A 20,302-nucleotide genomic window follows, 5' to 3' on the forward strand; every position below is an offset into this window, starting at 1 on the left:
ATTCATGGAAACCTATCATTGCTTTTTCATAACAGTAACAAAAAAACCACAATTGTAGAAACCATAAACCTTTTTACGTGACTGTGGTAAAACAGCAAGTGGAAAGAGGTTTTCAATAAAAAAATTAGCAGACTTCATGCCAGGAATGCGATGCTAACAAATGCTAAATAATAAACGGAATATTCTAACGGAGCATCTACGCTAAATGTAACACAAGCTCTATCAGACAGCCGTAGTTGCACCTCCTTCTGGGTAAAGTCTCTGGTTAAAAAAATATTGCTTCTAGTTCACAGGGCCACAAATGTGGCAACACTTCATGAGCATATTATTTGATGTGCTACCTGTCTGACACCCGTTGGGAATACAGAACAGCTGGATGGGGATTTGAGAAAGAACAGGAGAAGGGAAAAAGAGAGGAAGGGAAGAGGCGTGGAACGTATCTCACCTGTTGCTGGTGAAGAAAGGCTGGGTCTCTTGGGCTCAGTCCCACAAAACGGTTGGCAGTGGGGGTGCCTGGAGCCGAATAACCTGCACAGACCGCAGACACTCGATCAGTATCTAATACTTAAATACAAGTTGTAAAAACAAGTAATGCAATTGAGTTTAACTCACCCTCTGAGGATGTGGTAATTGGCTTGGTGTCGGTCATAGAGAGAGACACCGGTCTGACCGTTCCGTGGTGGGGTGAGGGGGCCAGCACTGGCGTAAAGTGACCGGGAACTTTCCCTAGTACCTGACCGCTGCTGTTCGGCTGTTGAACGTGAAACACAAAAAATGGTCTGTTAGCATACCAGGGTTCGCCGACGTTTTTTGATCTGTTTAGTGATCATGTTCGTTCCTTTCTGTTATTATAACTGTAGGCTGATTAACGCAGCGCTTTGATGTTCGCCCATCTTCCTTTGGCGTCAGAGCTACAAAGCTGAGTGTGCATTTTTCAGAACCCATTCCAAATTGATATAAAATCCATAAGGGGGTGGAGGGAAGACACGAGAGCGAGAGAGACAGACGGGTGAGAAGGCGAAAGCGTCTCCCACCTTCCACTTCTGACTGCAGGAGCCAGACTCTACAGAATTCACATAGCGGGGCCCTAAGTTCAAAACTCAAACAGGCCTTTATGAGAGAGAATGGTGTCCATGGGGTTCCCCGATGTGAATAGAATGTTTAATTAGGGTGTAATATAATCTGCGTTAAAGCAAGCATAAAAACATCCTGGCTCCCATCCACCCGATTATATGCCCCATGTTATTTGCAGAGCGATCTCCCCCCACCAAGCCCCGGACCCCAGCAACGGCAAATATTTACGACCTTTATCGTTCCCTGCGGTTTCTCCTGAGCAACAGTTCCAGTGCGCTTTGCTTCGTTCAATCTATGAGCCCTTTGTTTACCATTTCGACGGCGGGATATAAAACTCGGTCGTACCGCGACCTCGCTTCTATCACACGGAGAATGAAGAAATCCCTTAAAGAATCAGCTTTGTGTTTCCCAACGTATCACGTTGCATCAAAAATGTTTCTTTGCGCACTAGTTTAGCAGCTTTTTAATTAATGTTGCATGATGCATTTGTTATAAACTATATTTTTTGACAGGATACAATTAGTTACATTAGTTAGATTGTAACCACTGCTCTCTGGGCTTAGTCAAGATAGATGCATTTACTGTATATGAATACTTAATTTAACCCAAACTTAAAACTAACTAAATGAACTACAAAAATATAAATCATATCATTTACATGCATTGTAATAATTTAAGCCAAATAAAAAGGTATGAAAATTCAAGGAAAAAGATAAACTAGGTGTTAACCACTCACGGTATCGCAAAAGATATGTTAGTTTCCTCTTATAAAATGTTTGGAGAAGCCAAACACTTTTTAAGTCATTTCGTGGAACTAATTAAGATGAGTGGGACAGTCTGGGTTGCTTGGCAGAGATTTCAGTATTTTTTTAAACACAATCTCACCAAGAGATCCATCCATCAACTGCTAAGGAGGAGGAGATTGTCACCACAGCAAAATGAAGATGCCGAAACTTTACTTTCCTTCATATCGAAAATAAACTATAAGACTAAATGTTCAAGTTGGAATGTTTGTTTATTTGTTTACCTTTATCAAAACCAAATCAACAATTTTAAATAATGATTATAATAATTCTTACTATTATTACAATTATAAAAATGGAATTTTGTTTTCTTTAATCAAAACTAAATTAACAATTTTAAATAACTTAAATAACTTGAATTATGTAATGTTTGAATAATTAGCAAAAGCAGAAGAATAATGATATAATAATAATAATTATTACTATAATAAAAAATGTCCTTCACGTTATTACCCTTATACAAGAAAACTCTTAATCTATCAGTAAAATTGAGTAATTGAGCAATTGGGCTAATTGTCTTGCCGTCACGTAAATTATAAATTAAATTTCATAATTTAAAATTAATAAAATGTAGTGCCTAAACATTTCAGTGTGGAATACGTTTTGTTACATATACAGTAAATAGACCTTAAAAAAAAACATGTATATAATGATATAAAATAATAGCACAATAAATACAATAATGATTTGACCCGAGTTTATGCAGTCCTAGCTCCAGTAAACAAATGTAGAAACAGAAGTTAATACAGAGCTGGATCCACATTGAGCACATATGTGTTTGCGCAGTGGCTGGCCTGGTTGGAGTGTTTATTGACTCGCTTTTGTTGTTGCTTTCGCCCCCTGTCTTTTCGTTCCACTTCGCTTCATATAAGCTTGTAAACAGAGCCGCAGTAGCGACGTAGAGGCCGCCGTTTGGCCCCGCGTTTCGCTCCGATTTAGACGAGGCGGCGACAGAGCAAACCACTAATGATTTTGTGTTCGTTAGCTAAACTGGGTCAATTACCGCGCTGAAACAATGTGGCCTGTTAATCAAACTTGAGCTGGATGCAGTGGGAACAACCAGAGACATTTAGATAGACGGCAAAGGAAAGCTGCGCTGAAGCATCTTTGTGTTTACGAAATCTGCTCTTACAATGAGGCTCTCATTATTTTTAGGGGTACAGCAGCGTACGCTCACGGTATGGTTAACACATGTGACAACATGATGATTGTGTTGGACAATTTACGGCACACATGATGCATATTATTTCTAGTACGTTGTGAATCCGTTGATGCTCCACATGTGTGCATTTCTCAGGAAAGGCCCATTTCAATTACTATTGAGACGTTAAACGAATGCCCTATTTTTACAGCTGGAATCTATTATATGTTACGGACAATGCAGACGAAGTTGCTAGTATTAAAGGCTCTGTTCCCGTAGAGATAAACACTGTACTAATTACATATGATTGTGTTAGGGTTAAGGTTCACGCGTGTGCATGAGGGCGTACGTGAGTAATCCAGACTTACCTGGCTGCTCTGTGGACTGGACGGGTCGTAAGACTGCATGTAGTTTTTGAGGGAGTCGGGTGGGTTGAGGTGTGGTGGGTAGCGGATGGCGCCGTGAGAGATGTAGGGCGAGGGGGCCGGGGGAAGGATGGATGGGGAGGAGAACGGCAGCGGAGAATGCGGAGGTGGACTCCTGGTGGAGATAACTGCACGCACACAGAGAACAGCTACATTAGCGATGGATATTGAATAAATAACATGAAAACATAGAGTTGTTTGATCTACTGCTTCTCCTTAGTTGTTAACACATTGTAGTTTTGGGGTTACTTTATCAAATATGGCACCTTTTCATTAAATCCCTATGTTTTATCAAGCAAATGAATTGTTATTTATTTAACCTTACTATTTAAATATATAAAAATACACCGATAATTTGCACTGCAAGAATCCTACCACTGTGGCCGACGGTTGTCAGTCCTGGGTGGTGGTGCTGGGGAAAGGTGCTGAGCCGAGGTGAAGAGTCCTGTGGAGATGTTGGACTAAATAATGGCTTATCTGGCTTCTTCATGGTGGGAGAGGACATGTCTGCTGGAAAAATAAGACAGACTAGGTCAGAAATAAGTGCAATTGACAGATTGAGTAACTGGCACCTCAATATCAAAAACGAAAGCATAGTTGCACAGCATTTTTAAGGGTATGGAAAGGAAAAATAATTGAATCCGTTTTTACAAATCACACTTCCTAAGATGTGCTAAATACCAGCACTCAGTTGTTCAAAGATTTGAATGAATTATGATAATGTGCTGTGGACATGTTTGTTTAGAATTGATCTATGATGACAACTCGCACTTTAGCTCAATTTCTTTCCGTCTATCAAACGAACATCCAGATTGCTTGTGAAAGGAAACATTTCCATCACATCTATTTCCAACAAGAGACAGAAAGAATCCCATCATGTGCTTCTCCAGCAGACGTGGAGGAGACACAATGATTGGCAACCTCCCTGACAATCATAGATGAGACAAGAAAGGAGGCTGATGTAATAAAACGGGAATAATGAACTGAGGAATAATGAGGGAGAGGGAAACATTTAAAGGATAATGACATCAGCAAGTGCCCTGTGTTTTTACAGCTTTGAATTAAGGAATACATGCAGTCTATACTTCACTCTCTGTCTCTCTCCTCTCTCTCTCTCTCTCTCTCAATCTGAACAGCACAAAGGCATTGGAATGTAGGGGGATTCCGTGTTCTATACACAGGACATGATAATCACACAAGGACAATTTTGTAACACGCAACACACCAACTACACTTCCACAAATAGACTTTAAGCATAAATTTAAGCCATTAAAAACCCATAACAAGCCTTTTGGGGTTGCATAACTGTAAATAGGTCATGTAATCTCCTAGACATAATCTTCAGATAAACCTTGAACACTAAAAGAGGTTTAACAGACTGACCTTACTCTTAATATACTTTGTAACTCTTAAAAGCTTTGTATACATAGTTATTAAATAGTGTATATCAAATAATCTGATATAGTTGTGCAAAAAAAAACAAGAGCTGTTCTATAGCAAAGAAAAGAGATGTGGAGACCCAATTATCGTCCTTTCTGTGTTTATTTGATATGAAATCAGGAAGGTATATTTTTGTTTGAGCGTGTATATGTGTGTGTGTTTTTCTGCACAAGAGGGCTGGTTTGGCTGAGGCAGCTTCCTTCTGTCAAGGCCTCATATGGCTTTAATATTCTTGCTTCGCTCCTTCTGATATGAGTTTTACAAAACAAACCACTTTCTCATGAGCTCTATCCCTCGCTTTTCTACACCATCCCCCTCTCCAGTCCTCCGTCCGTCTCAATTTTGTCTTTCTTTGTCTCTCATTGTGAAACGTCAGCAAAACAGAAGCTTATAGCAAAATCAACGGAGGAAAGAATAGAAATACAATTGAATCAACAAAAGAAACTAACAATAAGTTGAACAAGAAACAAAATCAATAGGGAAGGTGAGCAGATTTCTCACAACAAACATTTTGTGGTTCAAAAAGGTGGTTCTTCATGGCCTCTCTCTGTCTCATATTCTCATATTGTTCAAACAGACGCCATCACACCTGCCCGATTCACTATCTCTCTCACACACACATAAACATACGCGAGATTATATACTGTTCACTTCCACACATGGAAAAATCATTCAATCATACAAAATCTGCCAAATGGATTTAACATAATAAGAAAACAGTTAAATATAGGGAAGTGTTTTATACTCACATATATATTTTTATATACTAAAATACTTCAAAAGGAACACACAAAGTGGTGGGGGATGTGTAGTCCTTTATAAAAATTCTGTGTACCAATTCAGCAGGGCTTCTGTTAAATTCTGTGTGGGCCTGCCAGTGAATGAAAAGATTAGCTAATGGTCTAGTTTCTCCTTTCACTTCCCCCACATCCCATCTGCATCTGGTGTCTAAACACAAAGGTCATAACCCTGCCCTGACCTTTGACACACCCACTTTAGAGGTCAGGTCAAGTTCAATGGTTGCCACACGCCAGACAAATGCCCTTTTATGAGGGTGAAACATGGCAAATCAATTACCTACCCATGAAGAAAGGCCACCAGTTTAGATTGATTTACAATATTTGTCTCTAATTACATGATTGTTGTACAAATACTTAAAGGTCTAGAGTGGGAAATATAGCGGCCACTAGGGGTGAGTTTGAGAATTGCAACCAATTTCTCAGTCTGGACAGGATGGAGGCCGCCACAGTACAAAAAGACTGAGACAGCGTGTCTAATCATGTTGACGTAGGGAAGAGATAATACGGGTATTAGAAAGACTGTAGAGAGAGCGATTGAGACAAACAAACATCAAGACAACCTACACTTTCTCTGAGAGTTGCTATATGTTTAATTGTGGCACAATGGAGAGCATTACTGTCACCCAAATGTTTGGTTAGAGTTTAAAAGTATGTCAGAGGTTATGAGAATGCTACACTAATGCTGACTGATGATTTTTTGATCACATTTGCATGAAGCCTGGGGAGTTCACTGAGTTTTAAATAGTGAAGATCAACATCATATTTTACACCTGCAACCTTCGGTAATCTCTCTCTCTTTCCCTCTCTCTCTCTCTCTCTCTCTCTCTCTCTTTCTCACTCTTACCTTGGTCTCTCTCATGCCAGGGTCTGCTGGCCGGTGATCCGGGTGATGAGTAAAAGTCTGGCCCGGTGGGGCTGGTGTCCATACTGTCCTCTTGAATGGTCTTAGGCCTTTTACTGCAGAAGATAGAAGAATGTCAATTCAAACCAAAATACAGACCACAGAATGTGCACCTGACACGCATTGAAAACCAATAAAAAATACAGTATTTCAGCATAACTTTAATATTTACAAAAATAATTCATTTTCCAAGCCCCAAAATGAGATTTCCAAGGGGAAAAAATTCAAACTTGACTAACAACTTATAAAAAATTAATGTTAAATATGTAAAAACTAAATATTTGTACTATTAAAAAAAACAAAATATTAATGCAAATTATACGTACTTTTTTTATACTACATTATATATTTTATATATTTCATTTAAGGTCATATTTTAGTTTGTAAACCTTTATAAAATACTAAGTTCTATACATGTACATGTACATGTACATATACATATACATATAAATATACATATACATACACATTCATACACATATATTTAAAGAGATATATTATAATTTTTATGAAAATATGACAGATTTTAACCAGAAAATGTGTTGTTCATGGATGAAACACCATTTTAAAACGAATTATTTCTATAAAAGGATTTGTTTTGAGTGGCTTGTTTAGAAGTCAAAGTATGGTTCCAAATTTGTGTGGTAATTCAGTTAAGTATTCTTATCCAAAAAGTCAACAGAACAGTATTAAATATCTTTATGTTGTTAATAACACGTGTTTGTGATGTTTGAAAGTGCACGCTAACCTGCCGGGTGGAGACGAGAGGGAACGGTGTAAACTCACTCCTGAGTTCAGGTCTTGATAGTACGGCTGACTAGGCATGTCGGCCATTGTGAAGTTCACACCTGCACCCTGTGTGATAGGAGCTGAGAGAACAGGGAGACAGAAGAGATATGAATTGAGTTAGGTACGAATGTGGAGTAAAAGATCATTCATTCAGGTGTCTTCTCTAGTTAAATCTCACATGACATTCTCGCTCTCACACAAGCTAAGCCGTTATTCAGGACAACATTTGCATTCAGGCAAACCCAAACATGATTGTAATTCAATCTGAGAGAGAACAGCCGTAGGGGCTGTAACAGTATGAAGTGTGTCAGAGATATCATATCTACACAAAAACCACAAAATCCAGAGCACCATTCAGCGGTCTAACCACTGCCCCCTCACTCTCTTTGTTTACATACAATAGCGTGCCACAGCTAGTTTAAGCTTTTATGAACATAGAACAGTGTAAAGCCACTGTTCATCAATATGTCTATGATTTAACATCTGGTTTGTAGCACTGAAAAACAATATTGTAACCAAACCTTTTCAAGGATTCAATGCATTTTGCATGTGCATAATTCTAACCACAAAATAGAATAATAAAAGACACATTCACTTTATACTGTTTTAATTCTATAAAAACTGATAGAGGAATTAAGGAGATATAATGTCAACAGTTCAACTTTAGTGAATGTGTGTGAAGAATATCCAGTCCTGAGAATGTGTGTGTTCTCTCACATGTGCTATGAAATGGGCCGAGGGTCTTAGAAAACGCAGGTAAACATACTGTTAATCTCTGCTGGCATTGAGCCCAAGACCTGCTGCCACCACAGGAAAGCAGTATGCAGGTATGACGTTTGTACCAGTATCCACAGTTTCAACTAGTAATATAACAGCATGATGCTTTCACTTTATTCAGCGTGGTAATAAATAAGCACTGTTGCTTTATCGTCTCCTCAAATTGCACAAACAGGATTTTTTCTCCAATCCAAGTCATTTAAATTTGCATGATTAACAGACACTCATAAAACAAAATGCCTGAGCCTCTTTACCCCCAAGCGGTTGAAGTTCACTGTCAGGGATTATTTATACAGTGTTTAAAAGACCCCCGAGGCACCATCAATGCTGGTTGTTTAGTTTGTAAATTGCGACAAAAGATTGTGTTAGATAGGGTAGGCAAGACAGAAAAGGAAGGTTTTGAAACAACTCTGGTGGTGAGTAACTGTTGTACTTCGCTTGTGGTGTTTTTAATGTTTCTTACAACTCGTAGATCAACACCTTCTCTAAAGAGTAGAGTACAAAATGGTCACATCGATGACAGTGTGTTTACGTGTTTGTGTGTATGTGGGAAAGAACGCGAGCGCTGTGTTACACGTAGGTGTGACGTGTATCAGTTACAGTGCCACGGAGTGCATCATACACCCTCAGGGTAAATATGCGTATGTGTGTGTGTCAGGCCCTGACAGACCCTTCGGCAGTGTGTACACATCTCGCCTGAAGGCGTCATTGTCCTCTGCCATCAGAGAAAGATTCCTTATGGAACATCTGTCATCGTCTTTGAGGGCAGGCATGTCTACACATAACTACTGCATGCACAAAAAAACCAACACACACACAAGACCCGCCAGACTGGATTTTCCACACATGTTCTGGGCAAGTACCTCCCTTGCTAAATCAGGAATGCTTTAGCATAAAGCATGTTGTTTGTTAGCTAGTAGTCTTTATATATAAATAATGTACAATAATGATGTCATATTTTATGAAAAAAATACTTATATTTCAAAAAGCTAGGTGTCTGTGTGTTTGTGTATAAAGAATAAAGAATAAAGACTTACTTCTGGATACTCTCACCAGCTCTGAAACACTAAAGACCCCTGATTTAATAAAGCTGTCTTCCAAGTAACCTGTGGGAAACCAACACATATTCTTTACATACATATCCTGACATAACACACACACATGTAAACATTTATGCAAAAATTTATACATATCAGTTTCCACATCAAACTGTGCCAAAATAACCTTTTAGCCTCATATTTTATAATACAATACCTTATTAATAATGAAGAAATGTGACAACACTAACTGAATTGTGCAGACACATATATATTTTTGAGGTTTACAGTAATATGGAACACTGCATTCTACAAAAAAAGGCCAGCTCTTGAGGGATAGCATCACATAGCATCTAAGCCCTTCCCACAATGCACCGCAAAGTCAAATAGGAAGTGCAATGATTGCCAGAGCTTTTGCAGTAGCAGTATTAGCCGGGTCTGAGTCGTGACCGAGGTATTTTATTTTACTTGGCAGGACAAATCACACAACCTGCTTCGGAGGTAAAAAACTAATTACACTTTCCATTATTTTCATTTCATTTTTTTATTCTTTATGCGTTATGTAGCAGTGACAGGACAGGGAGAGAGGTGGAAAAATATTGAAGGAAAACACAGGTCAGTCCAGGGGACGAGGAATGACAATCTCTCCATAAGCAAAACCAAATTCATGGTGGTAGTGCAAACGACAAACTGACAGATCTGATGATGTCATAAACTGACTGGCTGTATATAAATTGACTTTTTGTTTTCCTTATAAAAATCTCAGACATGACATGGTTGCCTTTTCAGTTGACTTTAATTTGTGCAGAGCATTGAGTATAATGATGGTCAAAACCAACATATTGGGATCAAATAAACATGTTTCAGTATAATTTCTTTAAAAGAAGAAAAGCCCAAGGATAGTTTTCTTTGGCAGTGGCAAAAAAAGTTGTCACATGTTTTTTTTTTGGCACATTTTAACATTGTAGCTGTAATGCACCTTCTAAATAACCACTTTGATTTTTTCCTTCCTTTGAAAAAAGACTTGGATCATGCTGACTGACATGATGTTATGACAATATATCAAATGATTCTGTATGCTAACTGCTCCATGTCCTTGCGGAATAATCACTTCTCTTGTTCCTACAGACAAGGATGTCATGCAGAAGTTTGTTTTGGATTCATCGTGGCTACATTATATGTAAAAGCTTTGACTATAGATGTGATTGTATGTTAAAGTGTGTGTTGTGTGTGTTCGGATGTGTGCATTTACATACCTGGAGGGTTTTTGCCAGGCTCATTGTTGCTGGGACTTCCTGACTGCTGCGAGTCTATAAACACAAAAAAGGTTCATGATAAGAACACAAAAGCAAGTTCTATATACGACAGTAATGCACTTTACTGTAATTTATCTTCCTATGTTATTTAACTATGTTTGTTTAGCTCTTGTGCATTATGGCTTATTGTTTTGTTGTTTGGACATACGGAAAAAAACAGTATCAGAATTACACAGAAACACAATTTATAAAACAAACTTGGATGTTTTGTTGCAGAGAAATGTAAAACAAGACCATTTTATTTTCGTACAGGAAAACCGCTGAAGACCATAAAGTAAACTGCACATCTTCCAGGGACAGATGGGAGTTATTGTCCAGAAAAGGAAACTACATTTAGTCATTCCTGACAGAACAGGCCAGATGTGTGCAGAAACTTGCATTTTCCTTTCAGTGACGTGGAACGAGAGGAGGAGGGAGGGACGATACAGTAGAATACAGATACAGATGTAAGTAAAGTCAAACTCAAGGCTAAAATGTGCCTCACAAAAGTTTTTTGCTACACCTCATAGTCCATGAGTAGATGGGAGAGGGGAGGAAAAGATGAAAAAATGAGAAGAATCTTGCCTGTCATTGATATGTGCTTTAATGTTCAGGTTGATTAATGATGCTACCTTACAGGACCTTTGGGAAGACATTCCACAGTACTAATGACACACCTGGCACAATTTGCTTTTACAAACTTATTTAAGTTATCTGCACATTTTATAACTTAGCAAAAAACACTGCATTATAGAATGATGTAACTAAAGAGAAGTTTCCGTAATTCTGCCTAATATTGTTATCGGTCAATATCTCTTTTCTGAGCCTCCTATAGTTTAAACAAAGAATTGGGGATGTGCGTGTTGACTTAACTGCAAAAAAAACACATGCTGCAATAGGCAGGCTGAACAATACAATGCGGTCGAAAGGTGTACATGTTCATAGCCGCAATGAGAACACTTCACTTTACAACACACATTAATCAAAATTAACTAAATGGAAAATGATATAAATGGCAGACAAGACCTGTGTGATATATCAGTCTTTGCCATGATAAAGACAAAATACAAGCGAGAAGGTGGAACATCACTCTTGCATAAGCTCTATTTCAGAAATGAAAGTTAAAGGGCGAGAGTAAGAGATAGAGGGAGAAAAAAATCCCAACCCCCTCAAAAAAAATGACCATTAAAAGAGCTGCAAAAACAGAATGTTCTTGGCTTCGGCTCAACAATGACAAAGAACGGGAGGGAACACCATACGTTAAGAAGAGAAAGGTCAGAGAAAATTTAAGACGGAGGGCGATACACAGAGAATAATCCCGACTCGAGGTTTGTCCAGTGCATTCCAGTGAATCTTGAATTATTTTTGCATTAAGCTACCACAATTCTCTTCCCACCGCAATAAATAACGTCTTAAGTGGTGTTTAAATCAGGAAAGCCTATTGGACCGTAGGCCGGCAGCTGAGCCTTTGATTGGATGGCAGCAGGTTGGCATTGTGACAGTGCCCGTTCCTATGCCAACTTCCATCCCCCACGATTCACATGCAAGTTAATGCCATCCATCAGTCTGGTTAAAGACATCTTCTACCATGCCCGATTCCCCGGGAGAGAAAAAAGAAGCAGAGAGAGATAGAGGAATAGCTTGCATTTAAAAGTACAATATAGTATTGAAGTCGAGTGATTGAACGCGGTGTGTGCCAGCTGCTCCATTGTTGTGGACTATTAAAGAGCCCTGATCCAAATATAAAGCTGACGTTATAAATAACTGTACGTCCAAGGATGCATTGTAGGGTCAATGATATACCATAAACTAACTGGCAGTATTTATGGTATAAACATGGAAAAATGATCCAATGTTGTTGAAGTTTTGCTGTAAGCAATTGCCAAATCTTTTTGTTATTTTCACCAAGATAACACTTGAAAATTCAGTATGACAGCCGATGTATATATACATATGTGTGCGGTTGTGAGTTTAGCACATGGTGAAGAACTGAAACAAGCAGTCAATGGTTCACTTTGAAAATAAACACCTATAAGCTACACATTTAAACAGTTTGGCCATGGCAGTGCTGTGTGTGTGAGAGATACAGCACCCAGAAACACTCAGAGCTTCTCCAAGCACAACAACCCTTTGGCACTCGACAGGGCTGCCAGTTGTTTAAACAAACAGACCATACGAGGAGAGAAAGACTGAGGGTAGGCAGGGGTATTGGGTTAATCTTTTCGGTGTTTCTACAATAACATGAGCCTGAGGAAGGAACAGAAATTTAGGTATCAATTATTATAGTGAATCTCTTAAGAAAATGTGAAAATCTTGCAATAATGGCATTTCTTCGTGGTTAGCTTCAAGCAAAAAAACACAATTTTTTGCATTAAATATCCACAATCCTACATATTTGTAATAGTAATAGTGATACTTGCATTGTGACGCTTGTGTCTAAGATAAAGTAATTTGATCTACTGTATGATCATATCTAAATGAAAAGGCGTAAGATGAGCTCATTTCTGGATCGGCACGTTCTGGATGAGCTTCATAAATACGAGTGCTAATGTATCGTTGTGCCACCCTATCTTCTGGATCCCATCCACCCAACCGTCACAATTATACCTTCAGCTCCTCTTCTACCTACAATGTAACAATGTTATTCTGCATGAAGTGCACCTATCAATACTGGAATCGTGGATTTTTGAATCCAAATACCCGAGCAAGCGCGCCTGCTCTTGGCTCAGACCCATGTAACCCGACCAGCCTCTAGCCTTTGTTTTGAGCTTGGTTGAGAGCTATCACATACTTTAGCAACTTTAATTCACTGTATCGCACCCCCAACGCAGCAAGCGCAAAAAAGACCGGCCGCATGCATGCCGTCGACATTTCAGGAGGAGGCGTCTGGCAGCCATTTTAGAAAGCTGCACACATGTACTGTTCTGCTTGCCAAAGAAACCAGGCTCGAGCCAAGTTCCCTCTCTCACTCTATCCTGAGCCATGAGCCAAGCGCCCAGAGAAAGCAAAGGGAGGGAGACAGAGAGAGAAAGCAGAGAGAAGGCAAAGAGATGGAGGTTAAAATATCTCCTAATTATGGGGTGCCCTGGTCGAAATGTTTAGAACGGTGCAGCTGCAATAGCGTAAATATTGTCAGTGGCCGAGTGACACCCGACGAATGAGAGCGTGTTTGTCATTGGCTGGCTCTTGTATGAGACATCGTGACCGCACGGTACGTCAGTGAGATTAAAAGCACACACAGGCGGGTCTTCGTTTATCTTTCCGTCCATCAATCGACCCACACTCTAGCTTTCCTTTGCTATCTATTTATACCTCCATGTCTATCAGCATTATCTCTTCTTTTTTCACAGTATTTATGTCTTTACATCAATGATTTAAATGCACATCTTGTCCTCTTCGTTTTAGTTTTTCCCTTTCTTCTCTCTCTCTCCTCCCACATAGCGACTGTTTAAAGAAACACAGCTTACCAAAGTTAACTGCAACCCAGGCAGAGATATAGTGACGAAAGCTGCTTCCCGTTCTTGAGACAGAAAATGTCAGATTGGGCTTGTGTGAGCGGGCATCTCTGGGACTGATGGTCCTTTTACAGGTTCCTCTAAATGCATTTAAGTAATTTATTTAATAAATATTAACATATTTGGTAGTTTACAAATAAACCTTTAATACTTCCTAGTTCCTAAACCACATAATTACAAAAAGGGGCTCCTGGCGACATGTTTATGTTTCGTGAAGTGAATCGATTGATATTTTCATAAAACTGAATGTCATTTTTAATAATATGAGCCATAATGAGCAGTCTCTGCACACAATCGCAATCTTCTTCTTGTAGTATTTGGTGGCGGATGGCATACCAGCGTCTGGTACGTTTAGCATCACCTGCAAAAAGGGAGTGTTGAGGCTGTACAGTATGGCTAATATTATTAAAAATGACGTTAAAATTTATGAAAATATCGCGCGAGTCACTTCAACAACGTCAACATGCCGCCAGGAGCTGCTTTTTGGAATTATGTGCTTTAGGAACTCTTACAACGGCGGTCCCCATATACTCCCAATATATGAAGTAGAGAGGGCTGCGGATTTACCAAACACCTACATCTCGGATGGCCTGAGGGTGAGTAAATAAACGAAAAATTGGAGTTTTGGGCTGAACTATCCCTTTAACTTTGATATGAAACTGGATCTTTTCCCAAAAAAAGAAAATAGAAAAGTTTCTCCCAGGCCGCACATTAACGCTGGCCTCCGTTTCTCGGCGGAGCTCAAGCACTTGATTGCAGACGTGAAGAGGGGAAGCTAAAGTCAGTCTCTGGGGATGAATGAGAGATGGAGCAGAAAGAGAGAAAGAAAGGGGGTGGGAAAAAGAGACAGAGAGTTGAAAAGACGGCGAGAACAATGGTAGAGACAGGACGGCCTGTTAAATAGAAGTGGGTTGTATTGAGCTACGACAAACTAGGGTGAGCGAGAGAGAACAAGAGTGAAACAAAAGAGAAACTGTGTGTGTGTGTTTCAGACTGCCTTCTGTCGGCTCAGAAAAGGTGAAAATAAAAGAAGTGTCTGGAAAAACAAGTCACTCAGGGCACCCTACACACACACAAATTCAGGCACACGTCTCAACAATAACACACAGCGACGCTCCGTGTTAATAAAGACCTGCAGGCATAAAGCGCACCCAATGATGGAGATGCACACCACATCATGCAGAGATCTCTGATATACACATGTTCCCATGTCAGCGCAATGCTGAACTCGGGGTGGCACATCCGTCACATAAAAAATGACTGGACCGCTGTGACAGCCCTCTGTTTGTTGTGCGTTTTCAACCTTGGCGACAAAAGAAGTCTATAGAGGGCCTATCAAATCAAACTCGGTCACAACTGCTGTGTCTGTCCTTACAAGCTCTAGGTTTTGACAGAAAACCTTTTGTCGCACATTCTTTCCAAAGGGGCCGTGGAACTTCGTCATAGCGCACATCAATACGTTGACAAGTGTCGACCGAACCTCTCTGAATTTCCCCCTGACAGCGTATCACTTCTGTTCGCATTGTCTTTTGATTGGCCAAGTAGACGGCCATTTGCATGAGTGTGCGCAGAGACCCGGGATGCCACTGTCGCACGGATCCGTCCGTAGCTGTGGCAAACGTCCAAGCCTTTTTCTAGCCGTCAGACATGAGGAAGGGAGGAATGGAGAGACTGAGACTATAGATTCAATTATGCATGCACATTTTCCCATTCATAGAGGGTTCTACAGACGGGGGGTGGGAGAAGGGAGAACCAATGACATTCTGTCGTACGTAGCTCCTGTGGAGAGAAACACTAATGAGGTGACACTCAGTGGTTGGAGCCCAGCCAAAACAGTCCATTAACTCCACACAAGTAGTTAAGAGGCGGAGATATGGGGAGGGGAATGGATTGAGAGGAATGAAGGAGAAGAAAGAGCAAGAGAGAGAGATTGTTATGAATGAAACAACAGGAGGCCAATGGCTACGTGAAGCATGTTTGTGAACAGTAGCAGTCGACTGTAGAGAAAATGTGTGCAAGGAAACTAATTAAGTTCAGTGCAAAACCCTAAACCACGTGCACCTTATCGCAAGTGAGTGCAGGCTAAGAACAAACGTTTGTTTGTGCGAAAGTGTCATCTTACACAGAGCAAGTCCTGGCAAGAATGAACTTTTCACGTGATGTACTGAAAACTGCATTTGAGTGCAATCTTAAGCAATATTCTCATAACGCGGTTTCTGTTTTTCAGTCGGGTTGCATAAACTGCTTAGACTAGTCTAAGAAGTATTTTTTTTCTTCAAGACTGGTCATACCTCCTTTAAATCAGTTACATAAAAAGGTTGATTGGGCTAGTTGAAATATAAAAAGTAAGAGTTATTAGTCCTAACTAATTGTTAGTCAGGTTGACTAGTTGTTAAGATGCTGTCTTAACTTAGCGGTTTAGTTAATGCAACTGGCCCCAGATTTGTGTTCCCACATGCTGAAACTGAGAAGACAAAATAAGCATTGCTTTTGCAACTCTATGCATGCACACTGACATGCTTGCAGTATGAGAAGCAATCCTGTTGAACTGCTTCACTATCCCTCCGCTGTCAGGACATGTCGTAATAAGTGTACTTTTGTTGCATACGATGTGCAGTTACACACCTTTAAGCTATGTCTGCACGAACAAAATAATGACACGTTGAAAGATACAAAATCAGACAAGAGAGGCAATTATTACTTTGAAGTATCAAAATGCACTGTACTGTTCGATGTATGCTAGCAGTTGACTTGAGGTGACACATTTGCATATTGTAGCAAACATAAACCATGCTAGCATGACTCCTCGGGGGTTTCAGTGGTTTGTGAAACAACAATGAGACGGTAGGGTTTTTTATTACATTTGTAAAGCAGTCAAGGACACACTTCTGGCGAAGGTCTTTGCCAATTCTTCTCACATTTATAAAAACAAGGGCTGCATCCAAATTAATATGACACATTAAAAGTATGTTCTTTGCTAATGATAAACAAGTGCACACTTTTGAGTGTGCAACAAAAGATTCTTGTTATGCCAGTATTGAGACATACATCAAAACTGGACAGATGTTGTTGCTCGCTTTGTGCATTTATTGGTAAGCCTTTATCAAATTTATCCTTTTACATTCATGCATATAAAAACTGCAGTGGAAACTTTGGCCATACACCACAAAAAAAAGTTAATCACTTCACAGATGCACTGATCCCCAAAGGCAGCTTGGTCTTGCTATTTCAACATAATAATTCTAACCTTGCATACTACTTAGGATGAACAAACTGGGACACAGGTTAAAAAGAGCACACAGACCGACAACCCTTATGCAACCAAATTTCCTTGAGCTGCGAGGCATCACAGTGCCAACCTCAGCCGAAAGCAAAGCTTCCGTTACAGTGATGGCCAATGGGGTATCAGCTCAAGCATGAGGAGGCGGGGCAATGTGCCAGCACAGTAGAGTAGTAGTACCCAAGTATGGCCTCTCTCCAGATGGGCCAGAGGCGACAGACAGCCACTGTTTAGCACCCATACACACACACCCACCCACAACCTAATTAGGATGTTGAGGGAATTATTGGATCATATAATGCCACATCTAAGGCGAGATCTTGGCCCGAAACAGACAAAGGAACAAAGCATGCGCCCGTTTAGACTGCTCTACTGGCACTCGCTTTTGGAACAAGACGGAGGGAAACACTGAGTTTAATGTGTCATTACAAACATAAAAACGGACTCCCAACCATAGCCAGCAGCTGTCTAACCACTTTTATAGTTCTATGACACAACTAATTTCAATGCAAAAAATGTGCCTGAGCTAAAATAGATGCTGCAGGTGCAACAGCACTCTAATAAACTGTCTTCTTAATAAAATGTTTGATTTATAAATCTTGGTATGCTTAGTCTAGTCCTCTGGTTAACTGTCAACAGGCTTGTCAAGCATGCAAGCTGTCATAAGCTCTGGGATACGACTCAGAAAGCACGGTTCAAGAGTTAGTTCAGGTAGGACCAATAAAAGTGAATCTTTGAAAAAAAACTAATCCCAACAAGTTCATCATGTCATGTATTATCTGAAGACTTGAAAGGCTTTACAATATTATGCCTCATTATAATATCATTGAAAGTCTATAGAGCGTGAGGCCTGAATTCATCAGCTCCCTGTAGAAGTTGTTCATCTTACAGCACGCAGTTCTTTTCCTATACAACCCCATACACCTGCTTAGTAACCTCTGTGTCATTTACAAGCATCTTAAGAAATGAACGGTGCATGTTTAACAAAGGACATAAGGTTTTTGGACATGAGGTCTAAGAACATCCCCAGTTAATACTCTTAAAGACTTCATGGAAATGTAGTATAAGTGTGAAATAGCTTGCATAGGAAGGATGGTGTTCCCCTGACAAAGCCTAAGCTGCGAAAAGCGTCAGAAAGCCAGTTGTTGATGATTAACACCAGCATAATAAAGGCGGCTCTCTCTCATCACTCCGAAGACTTCACAAGAGTGCCGCAAGGTCAGCAGGCGATCGGCCAACTGACCGGTTCCTCCGCAGCAGCTATCCAAGGGTCTTGAAGAAGCGCACCGGAATGGAGAGACGCAATCCCATAATTCACGTGGCAGGATCCCTCTTCACTGGCAGACGCTTATGCACGCAAATCCTCCATGTGCTTCTTTGGCCTGCCAAGGTGGCCTTAGGCTTCAAGAGTAACATGTGGTTTGGCTCCAGCGCTCGTTTATATGGGCAATGGTGAGAGAAGGAGCCGCTAAATAAATTTCAGATTCTGTTGTTCTAAAACCATAAACAATTTTACACAAAGCCTGGCATTAAGGAATGGAGCCCTGGCTCGAAACAAGGAACGCTTCTAATAACAGTCCTGTTATGCAAACAGCTTTGTCTTCATCCTGTAACCTGTGAATCACTCCTAAGATAATGACGCCAAGTAGAAATGCCCTTCTCATCTACACATCAAGACAGAATTACCTTTCCCACAATTCTTTGAAAATTTTGCGTATCAGGTTTTCTCTTTTCTAGGAAATCATGTACATAGATGAAAGGAAGCTTTATGAACAACTTACAAGGTCATCAAAAAAGTGCAAACAGTGTCACAAATTTTATAATCACACGTTGTCTAGAACAAGAGTTACAGCAGGCATTCCTTCGCAGTATGGCAACGGCCGCCCTCCCTCACTTTAGGGGCTGGAATGCAAAAGCCCTTTGTGTGCAGTTTAGTTTTTTAGGGCAAGTTGCCAAAACATTAAAATTATATGAAGAACAATGCCCAGCTGTCATGCCACCTAATTCAGAGGAGGCCTGTTAATTCCCCTGCACCTACAAAGGTGGTATTTCTTAACAAACCACCAAGCAGACGCATTCTGAAGGACAGAGCAGTAAAAGAGGCTGGGGAAGGGTTAAGAGAAAGAAGGGAGGTGACAAGGCAGCGTTGGGAGGCCTGAGATGTTAGTTCACGGTTTTTGTTCACTTGACCTCAAAAGCCAAGTTCACATGTTAATCGCATAAGAGCTCCTTTGTGTGATCCATGTAGCCTCCCCTTCATAAGAATGAAGTGGTGGACAGAGCTTTTAGTCCCAACACTCAGCTTTTCCAAGAGCCGGCTCAGGAATTTCCCGTCCGCCATTTTTTCTTCTCCTGTTGTTTTTTCTTTCCTGTCACTTCCTCCGTTCGCCGCAACTGTCTGCCTGACCTAATTGTGAAGTACTTGCCACTTTTTTAACAACCAAATGTGTCACCTTTTTTTTCTAGCAATGTCAAGTCAAGGATGAGCATGTTGTCGTATGTAGGGCCATACACTGCACGCACTGCATTCAAAGAAAAAAACTGCCTTAAAAACAACATGAGAGAGCGAGTTTACGTTTTGTACAATAAGTTTTTCAGAGGCAGGACTCAAAGAAACAAGCAAAGAAAATGATAGAAAAGCAAGTGGATGAAACAGCCCTCACTGTGCACGGTGTGACCCGATGCAGTTTTTCATCACTGAGCCCCAACCCGCCCAACGCACCCTTAAGGAACTCCAGCTTTCTATTCTGTTGCCGATGCATGTTGGGATATCAAGACTTAAAGGCACACCCTGTCTCTTCACCTCAAGAAGAATGCTTAAGACCAGAACACTTTTAAGATCTTTTTACGGGCCAGGTATGCTACCATCATGTGCATTATTATTATCGCCGGCAGCAATTTTCCACCGTCTAAGGAAAAACCCTTTACATTTTTACTGCCCTTTTCCCCCTGCCCTGTATGGTGCTGCTGCAAACGCAGAGACTTTTGATCAGCTACCGTTTCATTACACGAACATCTATCACGA

At 40.3% G+C, this 20,302-nt stretch overlaps 1 protein-coding gene across 8 annotated transcripts in view; it reads right to left on the reverse strand.

The window, feature by feature from the left end:
* The window catches only part of LOC130438401 (nuclear factor 1 B-type-like), a 79,350-nt gene that overhangs the window by 17,343 nt on the left and 41,705 nt on the right, over positions 1-20,302 (reverse strand). For 5 of the 8 annotated variants that reach the window (XM_056770341.1, XM_056770892.1, XM_056770633.1 and 2 more), the window contains exons 3-10: positions 10,444-10,497; positions 9,188-9,256; positions 7,333-7,453; positions 6,528-6,640; positions 3,819-3,953; positions 3,387-3,571; positions 613-751; positions 446-528 (exon numbers count right to left, since the gene is read on the reverse strand). In XM_056770341.1, coding sequence (XP_056626319.1) covers positions 446-528; positions 613-751; positions 3,387-3,571; positions 3,819-3,953; positions 6,528-6,640; positions 7,333-7,453; positions 9,188-9,256; positions 10,444-10,497 — 899 coding nt within the window. The remainder of the gene's footprint in view (positions 1-445; positions 529-612; positions 752-3,386; positions 3,572-3,818; positions 3,954-6,527; positions 6,641-7,332; positions 7,454-9,187; positions 9,257-10,443; positions 10,498-20,302) is intronic. The other 3 variants (XM_056770417.1, XM_056770725.1, XM_056770549.1) reach the window with 1 other exon arrangement.

This window comes from Triplophysa dalaica, chromosome 1 (assembly GCF_015846415.1).
Source record: "Triplophysa dalaica isolate WHDGS20190420 chromosome 1, ASM1584641v1, whole genome shotgun sequence".
In the NCBI taxonomy this organism is placed as follows: Eukaryota; Metazoa; Chordata; class Actinopteri; order Cypriniformes; family Nemacheilidae; genus Triplophysa; species Triplophysa dalaica.